The 13,390-nt window shown below is 36.2% G+C and overlaps 2 protein-coding genes and 1 long non-coding RNA gene across 4 annotated transcripts in view; 1 reads left to right on the forward strand and 2 right to left on the reverse strand.

Moving 5' to 3' along the window:
* Exo70 (exocyst complex component 7) overlaps positions 1 to 13,390 on the forward strand; it is a 43,684-nt gene that overhangs the window by 23,383 nt on the left and 6,911 nt on the right. For both annotated transcript variants that reach the window (XM_080150702.1, XM_080150703.1), the window contains exons 15-18: positions 449 to 542; positions 626 to 698; positions 1,026 to 1,177; positions 1,448 to 1,580. In XM_080150702.1, coding sequence (XP_080006828.1) covers positions 449 to 542; positions 626 to 698; positions 1,026 to 1,177; positions 1,448 to 1,580 — 452 coding nt within the window. The remainder of the gene's footprint in view (positions 1 to 448; positions 543 to 625; positions 699 to 1,025; positions 1,178 to 1,447; positions 1,581 to 13,390) is intronic.
* On the reverse strand, positions 2,423 to 10,945 carry LOC145311716 (uncharacterized). The gene is made up of 4 exons (XM_080150686.1): positions 3,717 to 10,945; positions 3,264 to 3,445; positions 3,001 to 3,144; positions 2,423 to 2,566 (listed from the first exon to the last, which is right to left on the reverse strand). The coding sequence occupies exon 1, from the start codon at positions 10,832 to 10,834 to the stop codon at positions 4,355 to 4,357; it is 6,480 nt and encodes a 2,159-aa protein (XP_080006812.1). The 5' UTR covers positions 10,835 to 10,945; the 3' UTR covers positions 2,423 to 2,566; positions 3,001 to 3,144; positions 3,264 to 3,445; positions 3,717 to 4,354.
* On the reverse strand, positions 11,018 to 13,197 carry LOC145311717 (uncharacterized). Its single transcript, XR_013876768.1, has 4 exons — positions 12,688 to 13,197; positions 12,235 to 12,416; positions 11,972 to 12,115; positions 11,018 to 11,536 (listed from the first exon to the last, which is right to left on the reverse strand). It is a non-coding gene; the product is annotated as an uncharacterized LOC145311717 (long non-coding RNA).

Genomic DNA, 13,390 nt, shown 5'->3' on the forward strand with positions numbered 1-13,390 from the left:
CTGCCAAATGGCTGAACGTACAGATCATACCCATACCCGCACACCATTTTAAGCGGCATATGAAGGCCTACAAATAATCTGGAATAGCTAAGATCCAAGGTCTTTTTCGCGCATTTCTCTGCACTGCTAGATAATTATGCATTGTTGATTTATGGCTATTCCAGATTATTTGTAGGCCTTCTTATGCCGCCTAAAATAGTGTGCTGGCATGATCTGTACGTTGATCCGTTTGGCAGCTAGCAGCCTTTAAAATTCATAGATTTATGGAAATATTGCTTACCAGCAATATTTTACCGTGAACTGCAGTAGATCCTGTTTTTCTTTACCCTGCACTCAAATCATTTAAACATAATGAAAAAAAACTATATATTAGGAACGATTTTTTCAGTCAATTCTAATACAGGTAATTTAAAGTTAATATTTAAAAAATTGATATGTTTTTTTTTAGAGGGATTTATAGACGGTATCCGTACAGACGGAACAACCAGAGACAGAATGCCAAAGGATGGAACGGTTTTCCAGCTTACTGCCAATGTTATGAGGTAAATCAATCTCAAATTATAAAACTGTCAGTTTTATGTATCTGATATTAATGCAAAGAGACTAAAAAATTGTGCTTTTTAAGATATCTTGAAAATCTGATTGACTATATGGATACCATTGCTGACATACTTGGCCAAGATGCTTCCTATAACCAGGTTAATATAATATATATTTTCTCAGTATGGATCCAAATCATTTCACATGTATCAAAACCGATTTTAAAACTGTGTATGAAAAAGAAGAACATGTTAAAAACTATATACTCCGATGATATAAAGTAGTAAGGTTTTTTCTCTGAATGTAAAGTTGTAAGAAATTACTGGTCCATATAGGTTGTACTTTTGAGGGATGCTTTATAAATGTTTTGGGATGATTGTAAGCTATTTATCTGACCTCCCTGGTTATTCCATAGAGAGTAGGTGCGTAGCAACTAGTTTCTAAAATAAAATACTATAATATTCTATTCTTGATTACTTTTCTAGGCAATTATTAAGCTACCATGTCGAGTAGTGCCTTCAGACCGACCACAAGCCTACCTGGGTCTCTATGTTAGAAAAGTTCTGCTACAGCTCAACCTTACAATTGTTAACAAATCTGAAACTTATGCTGATCAATATATTAGAGCTATCTTCAGGTTAGTGGGCGCTTTCACACAATGTAACATTTTAAGCACCGATATTTTAATAAATCGAAATAAAAGGAAGGGGGGTTACTTTTTCAACTGTTTACTTTTGGTTAGGTTATATTGGATACTGGTTAGCCCCACATGGTTAGGGAATCGCAGGTAAGGGCCACCCCCAGGCATAGAAAAAACATCTTCTGACTTGTAAATTCGTATTTGCAAAAAGTAAAAAAAGGTTTAGGTAATATTTTCAAACGCAATCGTACATCGTTTTAATTGCAGGCTCAATAACAACATGCACATCCTGCGGTCCATAACCAGCTCCGGGCTGCTAGAGGTTCTATCCTTGCCAGCTCCAGAACTAGAGGCTGGATACGAGGAGATGATTACAGAACAAAAACGTGTCTACTCACAGGTTAGATTAAAGTATTTTTAGGTATATATGATAAAGAAAATGTTTTATAAAAAAAAGACAATTAGGATAATTTTTTTTTTTTTAAATGTTTATTTTCGTTTTTAAAAACTTTTTTGATCGTACAGGACACAGGTATATAATGTGTTCGAATCCCCTTTTATAACAATAAATTAATTTTGTTCAATATTACATTAGATAAAATTAAAGATTGACCGATTCTTACATGAAAATAAAGAAAAATATTCTGTTAAAAGAAATGTTAATCCGAATAATAAAAATGAAGTAGTTGGTCAAATTTGAAAAGGAGGGGGTGGGGGAGCTTACTTCTGTATTAAATGTTTGTTAATCCCCCTAGAAGTTTAGTCTGAAAATCTGCTCGGTTGTTCAATGTAAATTAAGTAAATTAAGCTAGGTAAATTTTTAGAGTGTTTTGGGTGGATGAGCAGGGGAATGTTTCATTATGAAAAAGAATTAGTTCATTCCCCAAAAAGCTTAAGTATGAAATCTTCCCATTTGGTCAAAGGGTTCATGTGAAAAACCCCAACCACCATTGAGTAAATCATCATCACTTACGTACCCCTCAAAACTTTTCTTAAATCTTAGTTATTATGTTTTTTTTTATTTTTTAGGATACTAACTAAACCACTCAATCCTGACATTACCAAAATGAACAAAGATTTAATTAGAGAAATCAATTAACATCTTGTGTTCTCTTATGAAACATTTATAAAACGTGTGTAAGGGATAAAAAAAGATTAATTTTGTTTAACACAGAGAGGAGGGGCATGTATTCTAAAAGAATAAGGACAGAAAAATATGTAATAAATATGAGAGAGAAAAAAGACATTAGTGTGGAAACCTGTTGTTTTTCTCAGATTCCCAAGGGTGTGACCACTACTTTTATTCCATGGTCATTTTAATCTTTATTTGGTCTGGAAATATTTAGAGCTTTGTGTTTGTGACTCATACTGATGGTAACAAATTACCTACAATAAAAAAAGAGAGAATTAGATGTAGGTAATTTTAAAGTAAAAAAAACAAAGTGTAATAAAATTTTCTTTAATAGGAATTTATTTTTACAGTGTAAAATAAATGAAAAATTTTAAAGTGTAATAAAACTTTTAAAATAGGAATTTATTTTTATAGTGTGGATTAAATAAAATTTAAAATAAAGAAAAACATTTAAAGTGTAATAAAATTTGTTAAATGTAGGAAATATTTTCTTACAGTGTTAAACGATTTTACAGTGTATTTTAGGATGGCCGTAATACGTGAAAGCACTGATTTAGGAAATAAAATTTAAAGAAATAAAAATAAAGAAGTTACAATTGTTATATTAATTAAGCAATTTACTGGTCTATCATTGGTTTCGGTTTCTTTAACTTTTAAATGTTTATGGGAACTGAGTAAAATAACTTACATGGCTCTCTCAGTGAAAAGATTTGTTCCCAGATTTCTAAGAATTAGCAGTTCAATTTCCCCACAGGGCGTTGCGTGGGTTGGAGATATATTCCTTGATGATGGTAGCTTAGATGTTAGTCTTGGTGTTCTGGAGAAGCTTTATCTAAAAGGATATCTTATTAGTATTTTGAAGATATCATTACTATATCTTTAAAGTATAGATTATTAAATGGCATTGTGGACATTTCTTGAATCGTACTTTTTATATTTTAAGATAAGTACCTTTATTTCTAAGTGTGATAGCTTTCCTTCCACAGTAAGGCACACTAATTTTAGCTTCGAACTTGGTGTCTGCTTGATAGGCTTGTTTTCCGCCGTTATCTCTTGTTTTAGGTTGGTTAGGGGACTTTTGCCGTTAGGGGACTTTTCCGTCATAGACTGTTTAGCCTGTCTTGGTCAGCCACCTAAACAAGGACAGTATTATTTGAGCCAGGTGTAAGTTTTCTAATTTAACATGATTTATATTTACTCAAAATTCCCGAAATTACTTTTAGTTCCAAATGATTATTCTCACTATTCTTTTTAGTTTGTTTGCTTTCTGTTATTTCTATGCATTCCAATTTCATATTTTTTAACATTAATTTTTAGCAGTTTGACTTTAGCAAAGTGGTAGATATTAATCGATCTTACTTTAGCTTCAGTCAACAAAACAAATAATAATAATACAAAATATACCTTTATTGGCCACCCTAATTATAATTGTATATTAATTTTTCATTGGTTTAAAAGTTTAGTCTGAAATTAAAACAAAGCTCAATTGAATTACTTTTGATTTTACAGTGCATATAGTTTTGGCATTTTAAGACAATTTTTTATTTTAGCATATTAATATTTACATACAATTTCTGCTGTTTTGGGTATATTTTTTAAGGGGGAATAAAAGAATAAATGATTTAGCAATTACAGATTATAATGGGTGGCATGTGAAGAATCTTCTCTGCAGACTTAGTAGATACAGTAGGCTTGACTCTTTTTATCTCTACTCAGCTTATCTTTACCACTTTAGACTCAGTATTACTGTTGACTTGACTTTATCCAGCGGCTTCGCCCCTATTCTTGCTCAAGTATACTTAATTCTTCACCCCTTCTTCTATCTTCACCCCAATTTATCAGTTATTGGACTTGTGCTGTTCAACTGTTTCCCATGGCATCTAAATACCAATATTTATGATTTATCTTTCACACTCCCACCAGGAAAGGCAACAGTTGACATATTAAACCAAGGACAGCAGCATTTACATACAATTATATATTGAATCAGGATAAAACAGGTAGACATGATTGTCTGTTATTTACAGGTACGGGATAGCTTTTCAGTTTACTTCATTGAAGTAGCACCAGAGGTGACTCATTTCAGTAGCAGCTGCAGCCAATTGTCCGCCAAGGTCTAGATTCTCCTCAATCTCAAGTACAGCAACGTTTCTGAGGCTCCTAATTACAGAGCTAGTGTTCTTAGAATTGAAAAGACGGTACTCAATTTCCACTTTCCTTGCAACACCATCTTTGGAGGTGAACACAGTTTTGATCTTTCCTAATCGGAAAATACTACTTCCAAACGTATTAGATGTGTCTCGGAGAAAGATTACTATTTGTCCAACTTTTGGTTGTAGAGAGGTGTGAGTCCACTTTCTGGATTTAGGGAAGAAATCAGCCAGTCTCACTTCCTGAAAAACATTCCACCAAGCTTTTTCAATCTCCGCCATTGACTGGATCATTGGTCCAGGTGATTCCAAGATAATCCTACCCATTGCAGATCTGCCATTATTCCGTCCTAGTAGCATTCTGTTTGGGGTCAGCAAGTCAAGACCATCTAGGTTATTGTATCTGTTTCTCAGACAAAATGGCAAATTGTTCAATTCATTAGCGATGTAACCAAGAGCAGTTTCAAACTGAATAACAGAAAAGTATCGCCCTTTAAAGACTGTGTTCAGAACTTTTCGAATTTCTTTAATGGAACGTTCAACAATTCCATTCCAGTTGTGAGCACCTGGTGGTGCAATTTTAAATGACAGACTCGAACCGTTCTCACAATTGATTGTTTTTGCTATATCAGCCAAGAAGATCTTCATTTCACGCATTCCTTTAACCAATTGTGACCCAGCATCAATTCTTACTTGAACAGGAGTTCCATAACGATATATATGGCGTTGAAATGCAAGTAAAAAGTTGTCGGTATCATATCCGACCATCACGTACAGGCCAATAGCACTGGTGGTACAACATTTTATGGCGACTCCCCAAGCCTCTGTGGATTCAGTATTACGGGTCTTCTTTTGATGTACCTGACACTTCAAGTCAAATGGACCAAACAGGTCAAGCTGACAGATAGTGAAAGCTGGTGCAACCTGGTAACGAGATTCATCAATTTTTCCCATTTCAATATCTATGGTTTTTACCTTGTATCTCTGACAAAAAAGACACTTACTTCGAATCTCAGCAGCCAAAGACCTTCCTCCCAATATGTAAGCATATTCAAAGCTTTTAAGTAGGGTTGACACAACTCCACCATGGTGGGTTAACTTCTCATGACACGTTCTCATAATGCAAAAAGCAATAGGGCTGTTTCGGTCAAGAACAGGAACAGCATAAGATAATCTTGTAAGGTCTACCATTGCATCAGCAAATTCAGCCTCAGGTCCTGCCAAAATCCTGCCAGTATAAAGGAAGATCCCATCTTTCATCTTGCCAAGGGTGTCCAACTTCTTCCAATCGTTAAACTCAAACAGCTCCTTTGTAGTTTTCTTGAATATATATGATTCTGCTTTTTTAATGTCAGCTTCATCAACGTAGATTGAGGACTTGTTGGTGTTTAGGTCATCATTCCTTAGCTTGCGCTTACCCCTCAGACAGTCAGAGACAACAAACAAAACAGCAACTTTTCGTAACAGTTGGTTCCACAGGTATCTTTTAGGGTCAATTAGATAATCACTGAAATCAGCTATTTCATTGATTTTAGCACCAAATGCCATAAGAGTCATTCCAGGGGCCCCAGAATTCCGGATTTCTTGCAAAGCTAAGCGCTGTTCCTCATGGTCAAGCGATATCTCAGTTAAACTTTTTAAAGGCATTTGTTCAATTGGTTCTCTCATCCACTCCTTTCCTAATTGCCATACACTAGTAGGTCCAATCATCTTGATATCAGCTGGCCTGGTAGCAACATCAGCTGGATTGAGGGAACTCTCAACATGTCTCCAATCTTCAACATTACACAGCCTTCTTATGTCAATAACCATGTTACGAACTGCAGTTTGCAGTGGTCTTGAATCACAGCTCATCCAATACATTGAGATAACACTATCCGTAACAAAGACAATCTTATTGATGCATTCTCCAAAGTCACGTTTCACAATTGCAGCTAAGACACAACCCATATTACATGCTTTCAATTCAGCTTTTGGCACAGTCAGCTTCGTAACAAGCTTAGACTTGCTCATAATCAAATTGCAGACCTTACCACCATTGTTTAAATCCATCTGTGCATACACTGTGGCTATGGCAATTGACTGGCTGGCATCAGTACACACAAGGAGATTCACACCATTAGCAACGTTCACATCATTATTAAATATGCTCCTAGGAACCATTATACCATCAAGGAGCTGGATTTGCTCAAGGTTATGAACCCAAGTGTCCAGGAGAGTGACAGGAAGTTTGTCATCCCAATCAATCTTGAGCTTGCAGATCTCACTGAGGTCAAGCTTGAGTCCTGCACTGATAGGTACAAAAATGCCAACAGGGTCAAAGAAAGAAGCAACTTTCCCTGTTATTATGCGCTTTGTAAACTGCTCCTCTAGAGCTTCAGCTAAATTTCCCTTGACAAAGGGTGGGATTTTACCTCTTTTGGATTTACCAAGATATAGGGGTTTGATGTCTAAGCCAATTAAGTCTTCTTCAGGTGCCCATTTATATCCTACAAGTCCACATGTAGTCCCATCAATAGACACTATCTCATCAGGTGGAGACCCACTTTTTGTTATAGTTTTCACCTCCATTGTGCCATAATCAAGAACTTTAGGTAGACCATCACTAGCAGCATCCCGAATGGCAGAAGTATCATATGAGGCAAGGATATCATCAACATACTTCTTGTTGCGAAGGGTATCAGCCCCAAGCTTCAGGTCAGGATTAGCATCTTCAGCTACATCAGCGACAAGTTCAAAGCCTTCTGCAGTCAACTGTCCAGCTGGTTTTACTCCATAGATCAGGGTTCGGATTATCATATCAATAGTGTCAGAATCAATTGACAAGAACTCTTTCCACACCATCTTTTGGTACCTATAGAACTCAGGTTTAATTTTAACTGTGTTATACGCCATTTTAATGTCCGAAGTTAAAGCAGCCTTACCTTTCCTGAATTGGATCAGTAGATGAAGCAAGTCAGCTACCTTAGAATCTCCTTTAGCAAGGATGTCATTGAGACTGTGTCCAGTACGTGTCCTAGAGCTGGCATCAAAGACTAATCTTGTTGGGGTCGATATGCTAGAACTGGAATGCACCGCTCTCCATGATATCCAATATCCTGGTCGCCTAGCTAGTTGTTGCTCATGATCAGGTAGATCATCAAGTTTGATCAGGTGTCCATTTTCAACAAGCTTATTGAAGCTCCTAAGGATCTCATTCTTAACACCATCATCTTTAGCAGCAACCTTTATCTGACTCTCCAATATCTTAACAGCAACATTCTTATTTTCAGTAAGGTGTGTATCTGGGTCTTGAATAAAGGGTAGTTCAGTCACTACAACTTTCAATTCTGGGTCATAAGAAACACAGTGTTTTATTTGGTATGATTCCTGGTCTTCCTTTAGAGTTCTCTGTTCAATCCTTTCTCCATCCTTACAAGGATTACATTGCCTGCATTTTACACACCTATAATTAAGCTCAGTGCCAATCTCATCAAGAAGTTGGAACTCCTTAATCATTTTGCCACCACTGACAGCATACATTGCTGAGATTACTGCTCTATCATCATCAACAAGAGGATTTTCATTCAACTCCCCGCATTCACAAAACAAGGACCAATTTGTTGGGGGTTTAAGACTGACTGGACTCTCATGAGTGGGGACAGGATTGTTCCACAGCGTATCACACTGTACCCTATAAGCCTTAAACTCAGAAGTAAGGTAGGCACCTGGACCCATATAGCTGCTTGCATTTGAGACATGTTCCCATAGGGGGTGGGGACCAGCCAACACCGCTTGGTTTCCATTCCAGGCCTTAAGCAATCCTTGTCGTATTTCCAATCCTCCAGGAAGAGAGAATAGGAGTTGAGGGTGATACATGTTATATTGAATACCAACCATGATATCAACAGCTTGGTTTCCAATAGTTTCCTCAATGGAAGGTAGTGTTTTGCTAGGGAACAGCTTAAAAAATTCAGCTGAGACCTCATCATACACTTTCCTTAGGGGCCATTTTGGAAATTGGCAACTTACATTTTCCATTCTAAGGCCAGTGAAGACAGCCATAACAGTTTTATTATTCTTCCCTTTTTTATCAAGTTCAAGCCAAAATCGCTCTTTTCCATATGGAACACTTAACTCAGCACCTCCAGCAACCTGTAGTACTGTAGGACCTTCACGGACTGTAGCTGTGTCAAGAGCAGCATAAGCATTATTACTGAGGCCTGAAGACCAGCACCCATTGTCATAAAAGACCATGAGTTTCTCGTTGTTTTTTCCAGCTACATATTGAAGTTGGTAGATAGGACAACTCTTTACCTCGGGCTCAATCTCAATAGTATCCTTATCTTTACCATTCAAGAAAATGGCTTCATTCATAGCATCTGATTCGGGAGTAGTAGGAGGGTTAGCCAGGTAAGCAAACAGAAACTTGGCATCACACTCAAGTTTGCTTCTATCAAGTGTTTTGATGAAGTCATTTACCTTTTGCCTATTTTCCTCTTGATGATAAGGACAAGTGGTGCAATGATTTTTCCTGATCTCATCTTTACTGGCACACTTATCAATGTCACAGAGCCACTTACTGTCACAGTTTTTCAAATGTGCTTTTAACCAGGTACTCCTGTTATCCATATCAAGACCAGCATCCATGCGTAAGCACCTGTAACAAGCTTTTTGCTTCATGATTTTCCTCCAGCGTTTCCGGATAGGTGTTTCTTGATAATCCTTACAATAGGCAAGGCTAGTGTGGTGGTTATCACAAGATTTACACTTTATTTCCCTCGGGACAGAGGAATTATTCATTATTTTGCTGGGATGAGTACTAGCTGAAGGTGTCAACCCTGTATCATTTCCAACATGGTGAGTTATATTTGCACTACAATCATCTGAATCCTCTGATACCTCCTCCAAATCTATCATATCATCTGAGTCATCATCAACAGCAGCAGCAGCAGCATACTTTTTGACTGGGTTACTTTTCTTACTATCCTTTGCTTGAGAATCTGTTTTACCATAATCATATCGTTTAGGTTTTGAGCCATTCATGCCATCCATTAATTCCCTATATGTACCAAAACTACTTGCGGCCATATAGTCTATGTCACAATTAGTGTCTATAGCTGTGTCCTCAAGGAATCCAAGCATTGCCTCCAAGGTGTAGCCTCTAGTGATGTACATGTCCGGCTTGGCTCGCATTTCTTCCCTTAGCACTTTTCTAAATTCCTCATGATCTTTTGGCAGCATTAATTTCTGTAGAACTCCTACGATGTTCGAGCTCTCGAACATCATTGTAAGACCGTGATCCGTGGCTAGCTCTGTTAAAGCCGTAATCCGCTGGGTTATGTTGAATATCCAATTGCGCTTTTCCAGGATCCTTTCAGGGCACTTTCCACAATTTTTCAGATCTTGTACCTTATTCATGAATACCATAGTTGGTTTTCCAAAATGGGTTTTAAGCACATGTATAGCAACATCATAAGTTTTAACACCAGCAATACATTCCTTAGCAGGGGAGGATAAACAATCATTCCTGAGTTTAAGCAACTTTTGAGCAGTGGACAATGCTCCTGCTTGACTGAAGTATTCCTCTAGTTGTTTGGAAAAGGTAAAGAAGTCTGGTTCCTCAGAGAACTTTCCTGAGAATGAGGGAGCATCAACCTGGATTCCCTTTAATCCAGAATCAATCATTCCGGGTATAATCCCAAGTGATCCATGGACAGCATCTAATCTTGACCTCGTATCTCTTTTTGATTTATTTAAAGAAATAGATAGTCCATCCAAAATCTCAATTGACAAGTCATCATTGGCAGTGGTAGCATTTTTAACTAAATCATCTATATGCCTGGTGGTTTCAGCCATGGCATCACAATTTTGTTTAAATGTGTTATCAGCTCCCCTCAATTCCATGGCTGATCCAATCGGTTGCAGTCTGGTTTCCGTGAACTTGGCATTTATGTCAAGAACAGCTTGCTTCAAACTGGGCAGCATCCTAGTAACACGTTGGGAGCAAATAGTAGCTTGTTGGGCTCTGGTATCAATGCCATAGTTTGGCTGGTTTTGTAGATTAGGATTTTCAGTGGCTCTTCTTGCAGAAAGATCATCATTACTCTTTACTTGTATGTAAATTAGTTTCAGCTTGTTCGAGTAATGTGTAACGTAGGTGGTGGCTTTCTCTCTTTTAGCTTCTGTAAACAACTCATGGGGCTCGGTAGCAAAAATTGCTAAAGAGTCAATCAAAGCCTTTCTATAAGTAGTGGCTTCCTGTTGCAGGTTTTTTAGTTCTTCTGCAGGAACATTCGGTGGCTCCAGCAAATCAAATATTAGATCATAGGAGGTTATGGCTCTTTCATATTCAGCCATAGCTGTTTTAACAGCAACTGTGACCTTCGCCATATTTCTCTTAATTGTTACAATGCTGGCAGAAGAATGTGACCGCTCTTCTTCACTACTGGTTAGGCTGGTGTTTAATGAGCTTAGTTGTGTAAGTAGGGTAGGTTCTGGTAACTTAAACAACTCTATGTCATCATCTTCTATGTAAAAATCGCTCGTATTCAATTCCCCACCTTCTGTTGATATTTCAGATGACTCTTCATCTATGAAGTCATCAGTGTCAGCATCATCATCATTAGCTAAAGCATCCAATGAAGTCTTAAGCCTTGGCCTCAAAGAAGGTTTACCAATTAGGTGTGATGTGTTTAATGGGGGAATTTGAGTAGAAAATTCTGATTTACTAAATACAGTCCTTAAACTGTTACTACTAGTGTTCTCTACAGTGGAGGCAGTATCATTAAGACTTTGATACTCACTGTTATCTTCCCAGGTTACCGATGGGTTCTGTGGCACCCTCGTATCTCTCGGGTCGGAATATTCTCCTGTACTGAACTCTGATAGCTGTTTGGTTGAGCTATCTGGCTGGCTATTCATGTAGGCGCTCTGGGTCAGCGCCAGTAATTTGTTACTGTGGAAACCTGTTGGTTTTCTCAGATTCCCAAGGGTGTGACCACTACTTTTATTCCATGGTCATTTTAATCTTTATTTGGTCTGGAAATATTTAGAGCTTTGTGTTTGTGACTCATACTGATGGTAACAAATTACCTACAATAAAAAAAGAGAGAATTAGATGTAGGTAATTTTAAAGTAAAAAAAACAAAGTGTAATAAAATTTTCTTTAATAGGAATTTATTTTTACAGTGTAAAATAAATGAAAAATTTTAAAGTGTAATAAAACTTTTAAAATAGGAATTTATTTTTATAGTGTGGATTAAATAAAATTTAAAATAAAGAAAAACATTTAAAGTGTAATAAAATTTGTTAAATGTAGGAAATATTTTCTTACAGTGTTAAACGATTTTTACAGTGTATTTTAGGATGGCCGTAATACGTGAAAGCACTGATTTAGGAAATAAAATTTAAAGAAATAAAAATAAAGAAGTTACAATTGTTATATTAATTAAGCAATTTACTGGTCTATCATTGGTTTCGGTTTCTTTAACTTTTAAATGTTTATGGGAAATGAGTAAAATAACTTACATGGCTCTCTCAGTGAAAAGATTTGTTCCCAGATTTCTAAGAATTAGCAGTTCAATTTCCCCACAGGGCGTTGCGTGGGTTGGAGATATATTCCTTGATGATGGTAGCTTAGATGTTAGTCTTGGTGTTCTGGAGAAGCTTTATCTAAAAGGATATCTTATTAGTATTTTGAAGATATCATTACTATATCTTTAAAGTATAGATTATTAAATGGCATTGTGGACATTTCTTGAATCGTACTTTTTATATTTTAAGATAAGTACCTTTATTTCTAAGTGTGATAGCTTTCCTTCCACAGTAAGGCACACTAATTTTAGCTTCGAACTTGGTGTCTGCTTGATAGGCTTGTTTTCCGCCGTTATCTCTTGTTTTAGGTTGGTTAGGGGACTTTTGCCGTTAGGGGACTTTTCCGTCATAGACTGTTTAGCCTGTCTTGGTCAGCCACCTAAACAAGGACAGTATTATTTGAGCCAGGTGTAAGTTTTCTAATTTAACATGATTTATATTTACTCAAAATTCCCGAAATTACTTTTAGTTCCAAATGATTATTCTCACTATTCTTTTTAGTTTGTTTGCTTTCTGTTATTTCTATGCATTCCAATTTCATATTTTTTAACATTAATTTTTAGCAGTTTGACTTTAGCAAAGTGGTAGATATTAATCGATCTTACTTTAGCTTCAGTCAACAAAACAAATAATAATAATACAAAATATACCTTTATTGGCCACCCTAATTATAATTGTATATTAATTTTTCATTGGTTTAAAAGTTTAGTCTGAAATTAAAACAAAGCTCAATTGAATTACTTTTGATTTTACAGTGCATATAGTTTTGGCATTTTAAGACAATTTTTTATTTTAGCATATTAATATTTACATACAATTTCTGCTGTTTTGGGTATATTTTTTAAGGGGGAATAAAAGAATAAATGATTTAGCAATTACAGATTATAATGGGTGGCATGTGAAGAATCTTCTCTGCAGACTTAGTAGATACAGTAGGCTTGACTCTTTTTATCTCTACTCAGCTTATCTTTACCACTTTAGACTCAGTATTACTGTTGACTTGACTTTATCCAGCGGCTTCGCCCCTATTCTTGCTCAAGTATACTTAATTCTTCACCCCTTCTTCTATCTTCACCCCAATTTATCAGTTATTGGACTTGTGCTGTTCAACTGTTTCCCATGGCATCTAAATACCAATATTTATGATTTATCTTTCACAATTAGTTGTGATTAAAGACATGAACGTTGTATATAGAACTAAAAAAAAGATAAAACTAAGGGAGGAAGGGGACAATGAACTATAACTTATACAGGCACCCAATGTTTTATAATCTCGTTCTCTCATTTTTTTAAGAATGTCTATTCCACTTCTGATATTATTAATTGCTTTTTTTCCTTAATTGTTATAAAAGG

This window comes from Acartia tonsa, chromosome 2 (genome assembly GCF_053477335.1).
Source record: "Acartia tonsa isolate MP-2025a chromosome 2, ASM5347733v1, whole genome shotgun sequence".
Classification (NCBI taxonomy): domain Eukaryota; kingdom Metazoa; phylum Arthropoda; class Copepoda; order Calanoida; family Acartiidae; genus Acartia; species Acartia tonsa.

Excerpts from the sequence above, each read along its gene's own strand:
- LOC145311716 (XM_080150686.1), bottom strand. The coding sequence starts at position 10,834 with ATGGCGAAGGTCACAGTTGCTGTTAAAACAGCTATGGCTGAATATGAA.